Source organism: Bicyclus anynana, chromosome 16 (genome assembly GCF_947172395.1).
Source record: "Bicyclus anynana chromosome 16, ilBicAnyn1.1, whole genome shotgun sequence".
NCBI classification, from domain to species: Eukaryota; Metazoa; Arthropoda; class Insecta; order Lepidoptera; family Nymphalidae; genus Bicyclus; species Bicyclus anynana.
The window spans coordinates 1,666,586-1,687,262 of NC_069098.1; the positions used below are offsets into that span (position 1 = coordinate 1,666,586).

The 20,677-nt window shown below is 37.0% G+C and overlaps 1 protein-coding gene across 1 annotated transcript; it reads left to right on the forward strand.

The window, feature by feature from the left end:
* Positions 1–699: 699 nt before the first annotated feature.
* On the forward strand, positions 700–19,045 carry LOC112052771 (acyl-CoA:lysophosphatidylglycerol acyltransferase 1). Its single transcript, XM_052886306.1, has 6 exons — positions 700–804; positions 11,635–11,771; positions 14,446–14,645; positions 15,766–15,947; positions 18,336–18,467; positions 18,989–19,045. The coding sequence occupies exons 1-6, from the start codon at positions 700–702 to the stop codon at positions 19,043–19,045; spliced, it is 813 nt and encodes a 270-aa protein (XP_052742266.1).
* The last annotated feature ends 1,632 nt before the right edge of the window (positions 19,046–20,677 follow it).

Here is a 20,677-nt window from a genome sequence, read left to right on the forward strand (position 1 = left end):
ACTTTTCTTTCTGCTAGGAAGTTTTCAGAAAGAGTTCTTAGTTATCATTATTTTACTGTATTTTATTATTTGCTGATCATGAGGTCCTAGGTTCGAGTCCTCTATAAACCGCATGTTTATAAAATCTTCACCTATACTTCTACACTAATAATATAAAGAGGTAAAGTTTGTAGTTGTAGGGGGTACTCTTAAGATCTACTAAACCGATTTTGAAATCTCTTTTATCACTAAAAAGCCACGTTGTTGGTGAGTATAATAGGCTGTATTTTATCTCTGAACTCTCAAGGGAATGGGTACTACTCGAGTGAAACCGCGGGCTCGTCATTTATAATGTCACTAGCTGACGCCACGCGGTTTTAGTCATGTGGTTCCAGTTCCCGTAGGAATTCGGGGATAATATATAACCTATAGCCTTCCTCGATAAATGGGCTATCTAACACTGAAATCATTTTTGAAATCGGACCAGTAGTTCCTGAGATTAGCGCATTAAAACAAACAAACAAAGGAACTCTTCAGTTTTATAATATTAGTATAGATTTATTCCATTCAGGCTTTGTTTTTCTTCAGGAGGAATATTATTAGCGCGAATTCATCATGCTACTCTACTGCGGAGTGGCGGGCAGGGTGGTAATGTTTCAATCTCTAACGATCTGTTCTTTTAATAATTCTTAATTACAGTAATAGTTTTTCTTAATTACAATGACCGTTCAACGTTTTCTCCGAGGCACGGACGTGGAGAGCGCCTTTAATTTAATCAAACTTCTGAAATTACAAAATAGCTACACTCAGCAAGAAGTGATCAAAGTAAGCGTTACCTTTTTAACACGAAACTACAAGTTGCAACTTGAAAGTTGCCGCAGAAGTTGTTAATTTAAATACTACAAGTTTAAGGTCCGACGGAATTCATGCCGGCCTTTCGATGTAGCATAATCACCCGGTGAAGATAAAACAAACTCAACTTTGGGAAAAACTATGCGATGACGACTAAACGTGCTTAGGGACTGATCACACTTTTACGCATGGATTTGTATTAATCAATCAGTCAGCCTATTTTAATAGTCTATTCCTCATTTTTTTCCACTCAGACAATCCTGACTCTTGTAAGAAACAGGGTATCGAGCTTGTTTTTCGAGTTGATGGGCATTGATGGGCATAGAATGGAAAGATTAAACTAATTTCTTTTTAACTGTGTTTTGTATTTGAAATGAATGCAATGAATTTATTCAAATTTATTTTTATTTACGTGTTAAAAATATTAACGAGTTTGCATTTGACAAGTTTTTGAGAGAAATGTTCATTGTTGATGTCATCCAAAATGAACATTATCAAGCACAGTTCACCTATACTTTCTTTGTATATGCCTTGAATTATTATATATTTTTTTATTTAGCAGACAAAAGCTTACACACACCACTCCACCAAATAAATCGTTAAAAGAAAACGTCTAAATGTGATACTTCCCCTAACCGCTGAGGTTTGAAATTTCCCGGATCGAAAAGGAAATGAAGAGAAGTTTGGCTCCAATTTGCCCGGGCCGCGCAACTTCGTCCCGGGGAAATTAACTGGCCGGGATACTTTCCCGGGATTATCTTTATTTATCTTGACTTCGGTTGGTGCCTATCGTTGTAATTAGGTTTTTAGGGGCGATCGAATGTCGCTTATTGGATAAAAGTTTTAGTTGCGGGCGAACCTTAATTTTTTCCTTCGCTACGAAAATTTCGTTACGAAATATAGCGGACGTTTACGTGATCTTTTTTTTAAAGATATGCCTCAATTTGTTGATTAGTATATGAATAATTCATGCTAATTTGATATCAGAAGTAGTTGATCTGACCCTACCCATTGTATTTATTGTTGATGAATTGATGATGACGAATGATTGGTTCATTTTCAGTTATGGATGCTTGTTTTATAATGAAAGGTCCTGTGTTCGATTCCCGTGACGTCAAACTGTAATTTTTCCCCAGAATTAGTGATCGACCGTGGCAAATTAAACGCAAATACTGAAATTATTTAGCATTTGACAACATAATTATTATAAACCTATTTTTACCGGCCCACTACAGGCCTCTCTCCTTATATAGAGCTTAGACCCACTACGCTGCTCCAATGCGAGACTTCAATCTCACACTTAGTCAAATTGTCAATGTAACCCACGATGCCAGTATGCTAACTTGCAAGGATTTTTTTCACTTTATTCAACCTCCTACATCCCTGAATGGTTGTTACGCGATGTCGTACCGGAACGCAAAATCACTTGGCAGCAAGCAGCAAGCAGTAGTACTGAGTATCCAGCAAAAGACTGCCACCATACAATCTCATCATCATTATCAACCCATTTTGTATTCGGCTCACTGTTGAGCTGGAGTCTCCTCTAAGAATGAGCCATTAGTCCATACCATCTAATCCAACATAATTAAACCATATTCCACGCGGTCAAAGCCGCGGACTTCCTCTGGCTTTAATATAAAAGTCGATTTAAAATGCTTGTTTAAAATCTTGTGACCCATTTTCTTGTAAAGAAATTGTCGGCCATAGCAATTTTGTTTTCGAAAAATAAGTGCTTTCTGTCGTTGAAAATTTTCTCTCTGCCCCAGATATTAAATAGCTGGTGTGATGCCAAATAAGTTGTTTTAACTTGGGACTTTTTCTTTTATTAATCACGCGGGTAGAAATGTAGTTATCGTGTGGCCGACTGCGGAAATTCGCTGTTAAATTATTACTCTTTTATTTTACAATTTTGTTTTTAGGGTTCCGTATCTAAAAAAGTATAAATGGAACCCTTATAAATCGCCTGTTTGCCGGTCTGTCTATTTGTCAAAACCGCTTTCTCCGGAACGCGTGTGGCGGCTATCTAGTTGAAATTAAAACCATACACTCATAATAATAGTCCCTTGAAACAGGGTTTTAATTTACCAAAAAATATTTTGAAGGAAAAAAATTCAAATTTTAACACAATTCGACGAAACATAGTCCACGTGCCGTATTTGTGGCTCAGTATCGTGATGTTAGTGCTAATATTAAAGGAAACAAAAGTCCCATGTCCTGCAGTGGACATCCATCGGCTCATATGATGATGATGATCATATTTGGAACATTTTTGGTTTGTTTCTTTTATTAGATAGTCAATCTATCCCCTTAACTTTGAAACTACAAATAAAAATAACAGGAATCTCGACCATCAGTAATTAATCTCGCTTTATACGAGTAAGAAAACCACAACCGTACTACTTTATTACTACTGCGGACAAAAAAGTTGTACTAAAGTTATCTGACATACACTTTAATGAGATATACGTAGGGTCACGTAAAAAGAGCATCATATATACATATTATAAAAAAGTAAAATGTAAATAGCCTCATAATAAACATTGCATTCGATACCAGTTGCATTTGTATAGGTAGATAGATTACTTACCAGTTATATGTATATCTAGTTATTATGAACACTGATGTTGGTTCGTTTCTACACGTCGTACCATAACGCTAAATAGCTAGTGGCACTATGTTAGTAGTTTTAGTCACAAGCAAAAGTCAGATTTAGCGTATATATTATTTTTATGTTTCTGTGGGAAAAACCTATCACAAAACAGATAATTTAATAATAATTATTATTTTGTAATTTTTATTTCCCTACGCAAGAATTATTTTAATTTCACCACACCTCCCTATTTAGACCCATCATGCTACTCCAATGTACTAGATGCACGGATTCTACCTCTGCCATCAAATCGGAGGACGTAGGTTTGAATCTGGTCTGAGCATGCACCTGCAACTTATTTTTTTAAAATGCACGTAGTATTTCAGTTATGTGCATTTTAAGAAATTAAATATCCCGTGTCTCAAACGGTGAAAGAAAAACATCGTGAGGAAACCTGCATATCTGAGAATTTTCTTAATGCTTTACGTGTGTGAGGTCTGCTTATGCGTACTTGGCCAGAGTGATGGACTAAGGCCCAACCCCTCGCATTCTGAGAGGAGACTCGTGCTGAACAGGGAGCCGAATATGTTAATGATGCATTTTTTTTGCATGTGCTAATTTTAAGATGGTGCGATTTGTCTAGTTCTATTTCTATTTATGTTCATATCTTGGTCGTTCATATCGTGATTTTGATTTTTTTTTTCGGAATAATGTTTCTAGCATATGATGATTTGATGTTACTCATGTTTCCGGTCAGTTACTAATGCAGAAAGAAACTCCTTTCCGCCTACTCGAAAAAGGGCTCTTTTTCACACATTATTAGAACTTTTGTCTTATTTGACGCTTAGCGGCGGTAACGAGGCGGAAGTTCGGACACTCTCGTTAAGCGCTTACACGTTTGTTAGTAGTTTTTCTTCACGAATTGTGAGTATACTATAATGGGCTAGCGGTGTACGAGGAACAAACTTTTTTTCTCTTCTTTGAAAGTCCGATTAACGATGTTTTGTTCTGGTTATGGATTAAGAATATTACCCCGCCTTTTTGAACTAGTCATTTTTTTCATGAAAATCTTAGTACAGTTCGTTTTATGTAGGATGTTTCGGTTGACAGTTCATTTCACTCTTGAAAGTTTGGTTTGATCATTGATAATGATCAACCCATATATTTGGCTCACTGCTGAGCTCGAGTCTCCTCTCAGAATGAGAGGGGTTAGGCCAATAGTCCACCACGCTGGCCCAATGCGGATTGGCAGACTTCACACACGAAGAGAATTAAGAAAATTCTCTAGTATGCAGGTTTACTCATGATGTTTTTCCTTCAACGATTGAGACATGTGATATTTCATTTCTTAAAATGCACACAAATAAAAAGTTGGAGGTGCATGCCCCGGACCGGATTCGACCCCACACCTTCCGAAATCGTAGGCAGAGGTCATATCCACTGGGCTATCACGGCTCTGACATCTAAAAAGTTACAAATCTATACTAATATTATAAAGCTGAAGAGTTTGTTTGTTTGAACGCGCTAATCTCAGAAACTACTGGTCCGATTTGAAAAATTTTTTCAGTGTTAGATAGCCCATTTATCGAGGAAGACTATAGGTATTCCTACGGGAATGGAAATCACGCGGGTGAAACCGCGCGACGTCAGCTAGTGTTACAAATAATGCGGAATGCGGAATCCTGCGGAACACTTCGTCGTTTTACATTTGATAAGTATGAAAGTAACGTTTATCGTGACAAGAAATGGCGTTGTTCCGATCGTCGCTAGCACCGCCTAAACGCGAATCAATTTAAAACAAAAGCCCGCGCAGTAAATCGCGTCGCATCTGCGGCTGATCGCGTTCCCACGGGCGCAACGAACCGCTCCTAAACAGGAACGGGTCTAACTCCAATCTGGACTCGGCGGGAGGACTTTTGAAAACGCTAACGATCGACATATTGAGTGCGCTTTGCCAATGGTTATGACACTATTTATAATAATAATAATAATAATTTCTTTATTAAGGATAAAAATCCACATACAAAAGTATAATAATTTAAATATATGTCGTAAATTAAACTAAAATATTAAAATGACACGGTATGATATCTTATAATGAATGAAAAATTAAAATAATAATAATAAAAATAATTCGTAATAAAATTGCACGTCATCTTATAACTAATTTTACCTACTTTTTATTTGCGTCCCGGTGAACACGTCGCCAATGGTCAAATGATTTATGATTATAAACATATTTATTTTGGGATAAATATTGAAACTAGCAAATGCCTGTGATCTTTGGTCGCGTGAATTATATTTTATAATAGCTACTTACATAGGTAGGTACGAAATTTTAGCGAAATCTGTTTAGCAGTGACTGTCAACATACAGTTCAAAGTTATGACTTTTGTATATTATACAGATATATTATTTTAGTCTGGTTTCTTAAAACATTCACACCCTATGCTGCTGCTGTATACGACGTGACGTAGCATGAAAATTATATTTTTTTTGGTTGAGTGGTGATTAATGTAGCTGAAAATTACATACATTTATTTTAGTTGACATCTTAAATCTTGGATTTTGATATACATACAAAAATTATACCATTTTCACAAAAATGCAAAGTTCAAGATAATAGAAATGTTTGAAAACATTTATTTAAAGCAGTGGCGTAGTAGTTAGGTTCCCAATGAAGGTTAAAGATTTCTCACAAAAGAAATATTTTTTTTAACATGGTCGTCAGCATTGGTAAATCGCAAAGTTCGTGAGCGCTCCGTAAGCGAAGTGCAATTGGCCGGCCGTCGAACCAGCGGAAACAGTTCGACACTTAGTTTTTACTACAATGTGGCTACAATGTGTTGTTAGCTCTTATACCTACGAGTGTTTCCCTTACGTTGATCGTTTAGCTAGACGGAGACGCCCGGAGATATTGCAGCTTATAAAACTCTCATCTACTGGTAATGGTTTCTCTGTAGGTTGTAAGACCATATATGTTACTTGACGTATGGTTTTATTGTAAATATTATGACCATTGTCAGCTTATTTTAACGGTTTCCTATTTATAGGAGAGTATATTATGTAGTTTAGAGCCACTACGCTGTTCCAATAAGGGTTGGTGGTCTTAAGGTGATAATATTACTCATGTAACGACTAGTATCTCTTACCTTTAATAAAAATGACCATGAGCTTAAAAACAAAAATTATAAAATAAGTAGCCTTAATAGCTCAACGGTAAGAGGGGTTGGATTCATCACCGAGGGGTGGTGGTTCAATGCTCACCTCTTTAGTCCATTGTAGTACCCACTCCTAGCACAGTCTTTCCCGACTGGTTGGAGGGGAATGGTAATATTGGTCATATAAAAAAATATGGCAAATATTCTTTAAAAAAAAAACTTTCCGACTATATGGAGAGGGACAGACATATTGACCATAATATGGCAAATAATCTTTCTTTAAAAACCCCATCGCCATGTCTATAATTAATATGCACTCTAGAAACATACCGGGGCGTCGACGCAAAGTTAGCGCAAGCACTAGTGTAGGTACTCGTAACTTACGTACGTATATACGAGTATACTTGTTCGAGTACTACGACAAAAGAGATTGTCCGCGTACGTATAGTTTACAAACTATGATTTAATACTCGTAGTTATAATTGCGCTACTTTGCGAATTCGACACGGCTATGCGACCTGGATTGTGGTAACACTCCCTATAACCAAATTCATGTTGTTCATATTACTTACTTATTATTTTTCGACCCTCTATCAGGTGGTCTGCAGACATTAAGCGAGTCGCAGGGATTCGCTGGATGCAGGCGGCTCAGGATCGTGATGTTTGGAAGTCCCTACAAAAGGCCTATGTCCTGCAGTGGACGTCCATCGGCTGCTATGATGATGATGATGATATTACTTTTAATATACTAGTATTAACTCTGTTAAATATTTATTAAACACCATGATATGTGTCACCATACTTTTGCCAAATAGAAGTACTTTCAAGATATCTATATTCTGCAGTGAACGTCCATCAGCTGACAATTAAAGTCTTTATAAGTTAGCCCTTGACTACAATCTCCTCTAATGATAAGTGATGATGCAATCTAAGATGGAAGCGGGCTAACTGGTTAGGAGGAGGCGGAAAATCCACACCCCTTTCGTTTTCTACACGACATCGTACCGGAACGCTGAATCTCTGGGCGGTATGTTTTGCCGATGGGGTGGAAACTAGCCACGGCCGAAGCCTACCTACAGCTAGACCAGAAGTTGATGGAACAAGAAAAACAGAAAATAGTTTTATAAATACATTATTCCTCACTTAGGTACTTATAGATTTTTCTAGTTGACACCCTGCGATGTGCGGAAAAGTAATGGAAAATCCGAGAAATACAACCTTTGCGGGTGTTGTCTACTTGTCAAAAATAAATGCAACAACTCCTTATCTGGTCATATTGTTGAAGTTATTCTAACATAACAAAACCAAGTTGGCTTACTTGGGCATAAAACTTTTCCTGCATATATGAAACTTTTTCTTTTACATGCGAACGTAAGAGAGAAAACTTGTTGTGTATCATGAAATTCTGTGAAGTAATGCTTCCTTCTATTAATCATTTGATAAGTTAGAGCTACAATACGGGATTACAGTGAGATGTTATTTACACTAGAGTTACTAGAGATCTAAACTCCGTACTTTTTGCATCATACGTACCAACGCCACAGAAAGCTGTGACTTCATGCTGAGGCAGTTACTTGTACTTGCTTGTCCACTATGCATTTTTTTACAACTTTGTTATTTGTAACTTTGTATGTAAGCAAATAGACCTTTATTTATTTACTAGCTGACGCCGCGAGGTTTTACCCGCGTGGTTCCCGTTCCCTTAGGAAAACGGGGTTATAATATATAATCTATAGCCTTCCTCGATAAATGGGCTATCTAACACTGAAAGAATTTTTCAAATCGGACTTGTTGTTCCTGAGATTAGCGCGTTCAATCAAACAAACTCTTCAGCTTTATATATTTTTTATTTATTCATTCATATACCTAAGATCAAGAATATTAATATATATTTTTGTCACTGCGTTGGTGAATATTTTCAACAATATAAAATCTAATCTTGTAAAAAAAATATTGACAAGAATAAATGAACTTTACTTTTTTTAATAAACTTTGACATTTAAATACGAACACACTATAATAATGCATAGAATCACCCTCTAGATATAAATTTATCTCACTGCTATTTATGAAGGATTAATGGTTTACATCCCCGTGTATGACGCCTTTATTACGCCTACAAAAGGTACAAAGCCTCAAAGGTCTATTGTGGGGTGGAGTTGGAGTATGGGTTCGGTTTTTAAATGAAAGTTACATTTTTTCACCATTTTTTTCCTGTATTCTGTAAAAATGCTGTTAAGTTGCACTGAGAGTATCTTTACTTTTTATGTGATTTTCCAGTATTGACTTTGTCGCTTTTTAAAGTTTTTAAATATTTACTCCCACACCAAAAGCTTATCTTGCAGCTAGCTCAATCGGTATGAAACTGTCCTTCTATGTGCTATCGTACGCCTTTCTATGAATATAAGTCGCTAATTTTATTGGTAACTAGCTGACGCCGCGCGGTTTCACCCGCGTGGTTCCTGTTCCCGTATGAGTACAGTGATAATATAGCCTATAGCCTTCCTCGATAAATGGGCTATCTAACACTGAAAGAATTTTTCAAATCGGACTAGTAGTTCCTCAACAAACAAACAAACAAACTCTTCAGCTTTATATATTAGTATAGATTTAGAAGTATAGATTATGCCTTCCATACTTTTCGCGTGTTTTAATACAGACTTTGCTAAATTCTTTTTTTCCCATCATTTCGACATATTTTTCGCTCAATGAGAATCATGTACAAAAAAATTCATGTTCACCCACAGAATGTTGATAATAACTATGAATAGGGGGCCTTTTACCGATCGCCATCTTTTTTTATTTTTTTTTTTTATTCTTTACAAGTTAGCCCTTGACTACAATCTCACCTGATGGTAAGTGATGATGCAGTCTAAGATGGAAGCGGGCTAACTTGTTAGGAGGAGGATGAAAATCCACACCCCTTTCGGTTTCTACACGACATCGTACCGGAACGCTAAATCGCTTGGCGGTACGTCTTTGCCGGTAGGATGGTAACTAGCCACGGCCGAAGTCTCCCACCAGCCAGACCTGGACAAATTAAGAAAATCTCAAGCTGTCCAGCCGGGGATCGAACCCAGGACCTCCGTCTTGTAAATCCACCGCGCATACCACTGCGCCACGGAGGCCGTCAAATCATTGATATAGAACTAAAACAATGTTATATATGTTCATAATGTGATTATATTTGGTAGGTACTGTATTTATGTTGAGTTAGCGGGGTTTTATGACTATAATATATACCGATATATGACCTAGATACTATAATATATACCGATGAGGGATTTAAGGAAAGCCAAGAAAATTCAGGAAAAAATTCAACAGAAAAGCGGGAAAATCTTTTTTCACATACAGCGCCATCTCTGATAGAATAGAATAGAATAGAATCTCTTTATTTTCCACACACAAGTAATGAAATAAAAATAAACAAACAATAATAACAATGATACATAGCATGTACTACAAACCAATATGGTAGGGGTAGGGTAGGGGTACGGTAGGGATCCCTATCCCTACAGTACCCCCTTTTTTCACATACAGCGCCATCTCTGATACATAGCATGTACTACAAACCAATATTGTAGGGGTAGGGTAGGAGCATGGTAGGGTAGGGGCATGGTAGGGGTAGGGTAGGGTAGGGTAGGGTAGGGTAGGGGTAGGGTAGGGGTAGTTGAAAGTTTACATCGAGTTTCACGCGGACGAAGTCACGGGCGTCCGCTAGTTAGGTTATAAATTTGTGTAACGTACGTGTATACTCGTATTTAATTCAAACGGCTACGAATAAAAAAAAAATACAATTTCAAATGAAGGTAGTCAACGACAATAAACTACACATCTCTAAGACAATTAAGCAATATATCAGTGACGTATAAAAATACAGTAATATTAGACATATTGTGTTCACCGCTGAACCGTCGTGGGGTAATATGGGGAGGGGTAATCAGTAGGAAACAGAGGGGGGTAAATTAATACCTCAAATATTTTCCATCTAATAAATGTTATAATAAAAATATTTCGCCTACACGCGCCAACTGTCGATAACGTTTTGCCATTTGAAGGGGAAAATATTTGTATTTTATTTGCTCGAGTGTATTTATTTTTCCTATTAACGTTTTTTGTACTGAAATTTTATGGTAGCTACGAAAATAAAAGCTTAGGTATGTACTACGGCGCGCTCGAAATGTTTAAGAGGCATTTTTATTAAAGAGAACATAATATGTATATAAAAAAAGGTTTTTGAACTTGATTATGTTCCTTTTTCCTTTATAACTGAGAAAATTATTCTCTTCTGATTCTGTTTAAAATGCACTGCCGTTATTTGGTTTAGTATTAGTGAGACAAGACATTTCAAATAACAAGTAGTCCATACTTTGATACCTACTAATATTATAAATCCGAAAGTAAGTCTGTATGTCTTTTACCTTTTTATGGCTTAACTACTGAGCCGATTTGGATGAAATTTAGTATAGAGGGGATTTCGACCTTATAAGCAGAAAAATCCATGGATTTAAGGAAAAATGGAATTTCACGAGAACGGGGTCGCGGTCGTCCGCTGGTATAAAAAAGCTTCAAAAATGTATAATTTCCTTTATTTATGTATATTTCTGAAGTAATCGGTCGGTTATTACCCAGTTTTGTTATCCTTTATATTTTACTAGCTGACGCCGCGCGGTTTCACCCGTGTGGTTCCTGTTACCGTAGGAATATGGGGATAAAATATAGCCTATAGCCTTCCTCGATTAATGGGCTAACACTGAAAGAATTTTTCAAATCTAACCAGTAGTTTCTGAGATTAGCGCGTTCAATCAAACAAACAAACAAACAAACAAACTCTTCAGCTTTATAATATTAGTATAGATAATATTTTAATTGTACCTTAATAAATGTATATGAAATCATTCACATTCGAAGGTGAAAATCAGATTCGCCATTCTGAATCTGAAAATATCATTCTCCTTGCAAGTTGAAAATAATTTGGACACACTCTTCTTCCTAGCTTAATTATTGATTGTCAGCAGTTTATTATTTTTTATTATTTCCCTTTATCTGCAGGGTCAGGCGAAACGAGAACAGTCGCTCGTAGAGCTGAAGGAGCACATACACAAGTACTACATACCTCTCGGGAGACAGTTCATGGTGCTGTTCCCTGAAGGAGGCTTCCTGCACAAGAGGAGGGAAGTCAGTCAGAGGTATTTATTATTTATTTATCTGTTGTTTAAAAATCCCTCCACAAATTGGACCTTGGTCTTTTACTAAACACCCCGTTATCCGCTGGATGTCATCAGTCGAACAACACTGCGCTTTTCGCTGTACCAACATCATTATCAACCCATATTCGGCTTTAAAGCGGAGCTCGAGTCTCCTCTGAGAATGAGAGGGGTTAGGCTATTAGTCCACCACGCTGGCCCAATGCGAATCGGCAGACTTCACACACGCAGACAATTAAGAAAATTCTCCGGTGTGCACGTTTCCTTATGATGTTTTTCTTCACCGTTTGAGACACGTGATATTTAATTTCTCAAATTGCACTATCCCCGGACCGGATTCGAACCTACGCCCCCCGGAATCGGAGGCAGAGGTCATATCCACTGGGCTATCACGGCTCTAGGGCTCTAGGGTCACCAGTCGAGGATTAATTTTTTCAATGATTGATTGATATTTAATGACAAGCGTCCACAGATATCCATCGTATATATTGGACGCATCGCATCAAACAGATTTTCAATTTTACGGTAGACGAAATCCGTTCGATGCGCTCTGTAAGATGCGGATCAGTGGACCCACTTGTATATGACTGTTTATACAAAGAATACTAAAATCCGTTTGATGCAATGCATCCGATGCGTTAGATGCGGATCTGTGGACGCCCGCCCGCATGTTTGTTCTGTTAAAGACTTGTTTTATTAAAATGAAAATATATTCGAAGTAAAATGAAATGCCAGTCTTAAGTCACGAGCGTCTGTTAGTATAAAAAATAAACATAAACTTATAATGGAAGGCTTTAGTTGTTATCGGTATTTCTTTCGAGCAATGCCCGTAGACAAATCGTAGGCACTCTACTATAACGAGCCCCGGCTTCCATTAAATTGGTCCTTGTAAATAATACGGCAAAATAAAGTCGTCGGGCACGGGCAAGAGCAACGTTCAGTCGGACGAACTATTCGCAAAGGTGGTATATGGAATGTTACTTAGCTTGCAAAATATTTGACCAGTTGGTCATAGTTAAAATATCTAGTAGTATGTTATCACGGATAAATAATATAGAATTATTTATTGTAATAAAAAAATTAAACCAATAATAATTTTTAACGGACCACTATAGAGCTAGGGCTCCCTACTTATAGGAAAAGCGATATGGAGCTTAGACTCACCGCGATGCTTAAATGCGGGTTAGCGGGATTAGGGTAATAATGGCAAATTCATTAACGACCACTATTAGATGTCAATGATAATGATCAGAACCGATGACTTAACGTGTTCTCCGAGGCATGAAGGTGTGACCCCAGCTCCGACTCCGGGCTGAGATTTTACACTGAAAATATGTTAGATGAAAAAATATCAGTAGGTATTCCGCATGACCCGACTCAGGATTTGAACCCAGGACCTCATGATCCTAAGCCACATAGGCTAACCAATAGACCAACGAAACAGTTACACCTTATATAAATAATTAAACTTCACTTTCAAGCTATTTTATATTATACTTCTTTATAAGTGTGTGTTTAATTTAATCTTTGAATGTAGAGAGGTAGGAGAGGACAAGCGCAATAGCCTCACTTTGATGGGTCAGCTTATATGCATACTCCAATGTTGTTCTTTTATGGGCGATGACTTTGCATTTAACATTAGGTGGGCCACCAGTTTGTTTTGATAAGACTCAAATTCAACACCATTGACCGGCGCAGCAATTGCTATAAAGAAAGCTCATTTATTTGTATCTTTGACGTGTTGCTCTGTGACCGTCGGGTATACGACTCGAACCCGATATATGGTATCGGGTGAAGCTTTGTGCTGAATGAAAACATAATTGGTTATTGCGAAACCCACAATGATATAAATGGAATTTCTTGGCAGCACACAAAAACTGATACGTAATTTTTGAGAGCATTCAATTTCATATTTTTGATTAATGCTTCGCTTTTGCCAGACAATCGTATAGCTAGACGATTGTTATGTTTTTTTTAACGTAAAAACCTACGTATATTATCACCATCATTAACAACCCATGTTCAGCTCACTGTTGAGCACGAGTCTCTTCCCAGGATGAGAGGGGTTAGGCCTTAGTCCACTACGCTGGTGGTAAGAAAATTATTAGGTATGCTGGTTTCCTCACGATGTTTTTCTTTGACCATTTGAAACACATGATATTTAATTTCTTAAAATGCACATAATTGACAAGTTGGCGGAGTAAATTATTTGTTAACGTGACAGTTCAGTACAGTTAATATAATATTTAAAATTTTCATATCACGTCTCAAGAATATAAGATATTTTTTTTCAATCTAGTATAATAAATATTTTTTTTATAAATATACTTAAACAATACACATAATGAACAATTAAAAAACTAGCCTATCGACAAACATGTTTTTTTTTTATTTTTTTATTTTTTATTTTTTACATATTTTTTACAAGTTAGCCCTTGACTACAATCTCAATCACCTGTGGGTAAGTGATGATGCAGTCTAAGAAGGAAGCGGGCTAACTTGTTAGGAGGAGGATGAAAATCCACACTCCTTTCGGTTTCTACACGGCATCGTACCGGAACGGTAAATCGCTTGACGGTATGTCTTTGTCGGTAGGGTGGTAACTAGCCACGGCCGAAGCCTCCCACCAGTAAACGTTATGGTTTGCTTGTTTAAGGTTTGCCGAGAAGAACAATCTACCAAAGTTAGAGTACGTCTCGCTGCCTCGCGCCGGTGCTTTGAAGATCATCATGGAGGAGGTGGGCCCGCAGGTGCCTACCGCCGGCACGTCCAAACAAGGATATAAAAAAGGTACAGGGACTTCGAGAGCTGTATTAAATGATTTCAATAGTACAAGACCACCAAAAACATTTTCAGGTAATGTAATTCCAAGATGATGGCGTAATATTGCTTGTACCTACTGTAATAAAGTTAGCAGGTTTAAAGTCACAAACTTCTAGCTCTTCACACTATGTTGTTTAATAATCTCCTATTTAATTCGATTCAGCCGTTCCAGTCCGGACTTAAAAAGACATACAAATTATGAGCTATGTACTATGAGCACTTTAGAAATGGTTTTTTTGTCACATGCAGATACTTTCGCATCTTTGTATATTAAATAGTCCATTAATCATACAACAATAAAACATAAAACATTTAAACGTTTACGATTTAAATTACAAAAAAACTACAATTCCTTTTTAGCTCTTTAGGGGTAAAATGAAGGATTTTCCACACAAACTTTCAACCCCCTTCTGATTTTATTTTTGAGATGATAAGTATTGTTTACCTTCTTCGTATTATGATCTCAAATCGGATCAAAGTCAAGTTTCATTTGAATTCACTCAGTAGTTTCAGCGTGATGTGCGGTCAACAAAAATACGGACAGACAGACGGACAAACAGACAAAAAATAAAAAAAATACTCTGTAATATTTTTTTTCAAAAGACCTAGAATGTACAGAATTGGACCTGCTACAGTTTTATTATAACTATAGATTACTTATTTATTGATTTTACATATATTGGTACAGGAAATCTAGGAAATATGACTAAAAGAATTACATGACTCGATATTTTTTTAACCATCGGTAGGGAGCGACCTAACAAGCTTAACTTGAGTACATCGACCGCTTCGACCGACGTTTTTTTCTGGATTTCCTGTAGGTACTATTATATTTATTTTCTAGTTGACCCGGTCAAGCTTCGCTTGACTTATGTGCACTTCTTCCCTATCCCTACTCCACACTACTCTACCCCTACCATACCCTACACCTTGACTCTTAAACGTTTGTATGGGAAATAGAAAAGGGTTGTTTTTATGGTTTTCCCGGCAATTGTTCTAATTTTTCTCACCTTTTAAACCTTCCCTATACCTCCACGAACATTTGAAGACCAAGATAAGATAAATCCGTTCAGCCGTTCTCGAGTTTTAGCGAGACTAACGAACAGCAATTTATTTATATATATATATAGATTGATTTCATGTTTTTGTACAGATGACGTGAATCAGAACAGCACACGTATCATAGACACGAAGAGCGGCGACACCATCGAGTGGGTGCTGGACGTCACTATCGCGTACCCGGACCGCATCCCGCTGCACTTGCAGGACATCGTCTGCGGCACGCGCCCGCCATGCCGGACCCACCTGCACTACAGGCTGTACCCCAGCAGCGAGGTGGGCGCAACATATATATTAACTTATCTTGTTATGGTAAATCTAAACTGAGTATTCCGTTTGGCTTTGTTTAAACTGGTAGGATGTAGAGATAATCGTTTGACAAGCGCGTTTGTGTGTTAAACTGACTGTGTGTGTGTGTGGTGTGGACACTTCTATTATTCACAGTTTATACACACTTGATTTATTCACATTTAAAGCCAAACGGACTTCCCGGAATATATTGTATGAGTCAAATCTTAGAAGGTATTAGAACTTCTGTCAGAGGATAGAGTTAAATTCTTTTTTTTTTCTGATATAATGTACTTACCTAAATATTTGTTTAATGAGTTATATTTTTAATTTCAAAATTATTTAAATCATTAAATAAATAAAAATCATCTAATTAAGCGGTTAAAGTAGTATTAGCGAAAGTTCATTTCTACGAATGGACGCCTACGACTCTTAATCCAGCCCTGTCGCAAAATTCGTTCTTACTAGACGTCTACAAACTATAATCTACCTCCCTGCCAAATTTCAACTTTCTACGTCAAGCGGTTTTCGAGATTTCGTGATGAGACGAAAACGCCCTTTTGCTTTTAAAAATTCAAGATCAATGTGCAATATGAGTACAATAATATAAATTTGTTTAAATATAATGCGACCTTGACCGAAGCGACGAAGCATGAAAATGAATGTAACCGTAGTTTTAGAGTAATTAAACGTTACAAGACAATGAACTGTGCCAATTGTGTCAAGGTCTTGATTGTATACAGGTTGCACGGATTAAAAAGGTTGTTTATAGACAAACTAATCTATTATTTAGTTATTTTTATTTTTTATTCTTTACAAGTTAGCCCTTAACTACAATCTCACTTGATGGTAAATGATGAGGCAATCTTAGATGGAAGCGGGCTAACTTGTTAGGACTAGGATGATAATCCACACCCCTTTCGGTTTCTACACGACATCGGACCGGAACGCTGGTACGTCTTTCCTGGTAGGATGGTAACTAACCACGCCAAAACCACCAGACAGACCTGGATCAATTAAGAAAATCAATCAGCCCAGCTGGGGATTGAACCCAGGAATTCCGTCTTGTAAATCCACACATACCACTGCATCACGGAGGCCGTCTAAAATTTATAATATTAGAAGGATAGCATGGGATGGGATGGGATGGGAAAGTGGGATAATGTTTCACTCCACGCCGAAGAAGCTAAGGAGAAAATTAGATAACAAATCATCATCATCATCATCATCATCATCATATCAGCCGATGGACGTCCACTGCAGGACATAGGCCTTTTGTAGGGACTTCCAAACATCACGATACTGAGCCACCTGCATCCAGCGAATCCCTGCGACTCGCTTGATGTCGTCAGTCCACCTGGTGGGGGGTCGACCAACACTGAGCTTACTAGTGCGGGGTCGCCGTTCCAGCACCTTGGGACCCCAACGTCCATCGGCTCTTCGAACTATGTGCCCCGCCCATTGCCACTTCAGCTTCGCAACTCGTCAGAAAATTGCAGCAAAGATTACAAATAAAATATTTAAAAACATCCCTTGCAAGCCAAAATATTAAAGTTTAATAATACTTTATTGGCCGAAGATACCATAAATATATCGATGACAGATTATCTAATCATTTCCCCAGCAATAAGCCGTTGGCGCGCGTCCAAACAGAACCGTTGCCAAAACCTATATTGGCTCTTTTTAGACATGCTACATTACAGGCTCCTTTTCGATACATTTTTCCGTTTTTTTTTAATAAATATAAAAAAATAGATACGTTATCAATATAAAATTAAAACTTTCAAAGTTGAGTCTGTTATTCAAAAGTGTTTCTATAGATACGTTATCATTTTTAAATTAAAACTTATGTATTTCAGGAAGGCTGTGTTAGTCAGAAGTTTTCCTTCTTTATTTGCGAAAAGACTGCGAAAAGCAGAAAGAATTCAATAACTCTTTCCAAAAATATTAATATAAATTTCAAATTTGATTTTTACCAAAAAAGCATGTAAAGCTTTACATGCTTTTTTATAAAAACTTAATTTATATTGGTTCGAATTGGTTGAATATGAACTATTTGTTTTACCTTCCTTTCTTTATGGGTTACTTAGGATAGGCGGGGAGAGTGACTTGAGTGGAAAAGGGGAGTGTTTGTCAACAGTCAAAGGCGCCTTTAACCCTACACACATCGTGTACAAGTACGTGACTTCATTCAATGTCATTCTCTGCCATTCTGGAGTCTCATTTTGGTTACAGTTTAATTTGTTAATTAAGTTGTCCTGACAAATGTTGTGAAACCTTTGTTCGACATTAGTTTTCTTATATTTGTAATCACTTTTGAGTCCTATAATAATAGCGTGAATGAATATTATTATTAAATTGTACTTTTCGTTACAGGTACCCACAGACACCGAAGGAATGACCCAGTGGTTATACGATAGGTTTATAGAGAAAGACAAAATGTTAGAGGAGTTTTACCGGACGGGACAGTTCCCGTCCAAGGATAGCAGCACGCAAGTAGTTAGGCAAGTCAGACAGGACAATGTGCGGTATCTGATACTGCACCTCTTTTTTATAGCGTCAACTTTTTTACAATACAGAATCTTCTGTGAACTATGGAGCTATATGTGGTAACGAATTTAAATTTTGTATGTGTCTGTTAGGGCTTTTGCACACGACGTTATTAAAACGCACGTTTGGTTTACGCGTCTACTGCACGTTATCAAATACTATACAAACGCGGAGATTCAGCGTTGTATCCTATCTGCGTATATCGATACAAACGCGAGTATTGCGTGTAAGGGCATGCCGATTGGCTTGCGTTTCCTGAGTACCCTAATCGCGTAAAAGGCTAGCCGCATACACTCGTTTTTTTTCCAATCCGTTTTCCGTGTTCTGAAAACCGAGTGCATGAAATCAATATAAAGTAATTAACTGAATCACAGGCAGGTTCTTTTTTCCGAACGGAACAAATTCCGCGCGTACGTAACGTATACCCTGCATTATATACTAGTATATACAGTCAAAATGAGAAAAAAATAACGCATTAGGAAAACGTATACGGAAAACGAGTGATTGCGGTCGGCCTAAGGCGCGTCATCGATTAGTTATGATAACGTCGTGTGCATAGGCTCTTAGGTTGTTATGTGTTTTACATACGATAAATAACATAAGTAATTCAGTGTGTAAGTCTGTTGAACCTTCTGATAAGTGACATATATTCACAATTTTTGTCTGTCGTTTAACATGAAGTAAGAAAGCAACATAAAACATAAATGTTAAGACTACAACAAATATATTATCAGAAAATCTTACGCTTAGCCCTTAAATCTAATGCTGTCTCTTTTACAATGTAAGACAAAAGGTGACAAGAACTTTTCAGAAAATTGGAAAGGAAAATACACTACACACTAGTAGGATTAACATACAAATGTTTACCTAGACGTTACCGTATGTAAAACACTGGTAACCTACTGGGGCTCTTATTGAATGCAACATTCATATCTCATAACATTAAATACACTTCTTTACGGAGATACTAAGGGGCGTCAAACTTTGGTGTTACATTTTCTGATATGAATGTCACAAGCGATGACAGCCCTGATTGATTGAAGAATTTGTGAATTCAAATTTGTATACAAATTGGGCATATACATAAAGAATATAGAAATAGATAGTAAAAAATTCCATCACATCACCATTTAAAATCACCTTATAGAAAACATTACTGTTAAGTCGCATAAGGCACCTTTAATATTAAAAGCTATTTTTGACGTGACAACGTCTTATAATCCGATGGAGCCGGCTGTACACTCGAAAAAAGATGACGTCATGCGTCGTTCCCACGCTCTAGGGTTGCCAACTTTACAAGAAATAAAGTATATTCTGGTCTATGAAGATTAAAACAGTATTTTACCATTTTCTTTTGAAAAATGCAACCATTCCATCAATTCTTATGACATTGTCACGTTCAACTATCGTCAGTAAACCGACTTTACAGACAACCGATTTTCTTTAATCTAATAATAATTGATAGCAAGAGCCATAGGGTCACCTGATAATAAGTTGGACCTATATCTTAAAGTAGCCTATAAATTTTGGGGTCCCAAGGTGCTATAATGGCGACTCTGCACTAGAAAACGCAGTGTAGGTCGCAGAGAGGCATTATAAAATATGGTGCCTAATTGTGTCCCTTATGTGTAGGTAAGTTTATTTTATATAACAAATTAGCATAACTGTAAACTCGCCGTCCTCACAAAAACTTCAAGTTTATGAGGATGGCTATTTATGTACCCTATTATATAACACTTTTTGTATTTTGTACAATAAAAAAAAAAAAGAGGCATCGGCCTCTCTCCAGGTTGGGTCATACAGGAAATGAGCGGTGTCTTGGTACTTGTACTCGTATTACTCGGGTTTTTGTGCTTGTAATATCTAGAATATAGCTGTTCCTAGCGGCTTTACCTGCGTAGACCACACTTCTATTAGAATATAACAACAGGTTAAAAGAATTGCATATGCCAGACAAAAATATTTTTCCAAAATTTCATCCAGATTCGTTCTGCCGTTGAGGTCTGATTGAGAAATAAATATCCATAAAATAGTCATTAAATTTTGTTATTCTGTACGCATTTTTTATCCTTAATTTTTAATTTCAAGTTTTAGAAAGCAAACATAAAGATTAAAGGAATCGGTTAAGTGGTTCTCAATTATATGACGTCACAAAGGGAATCAACATC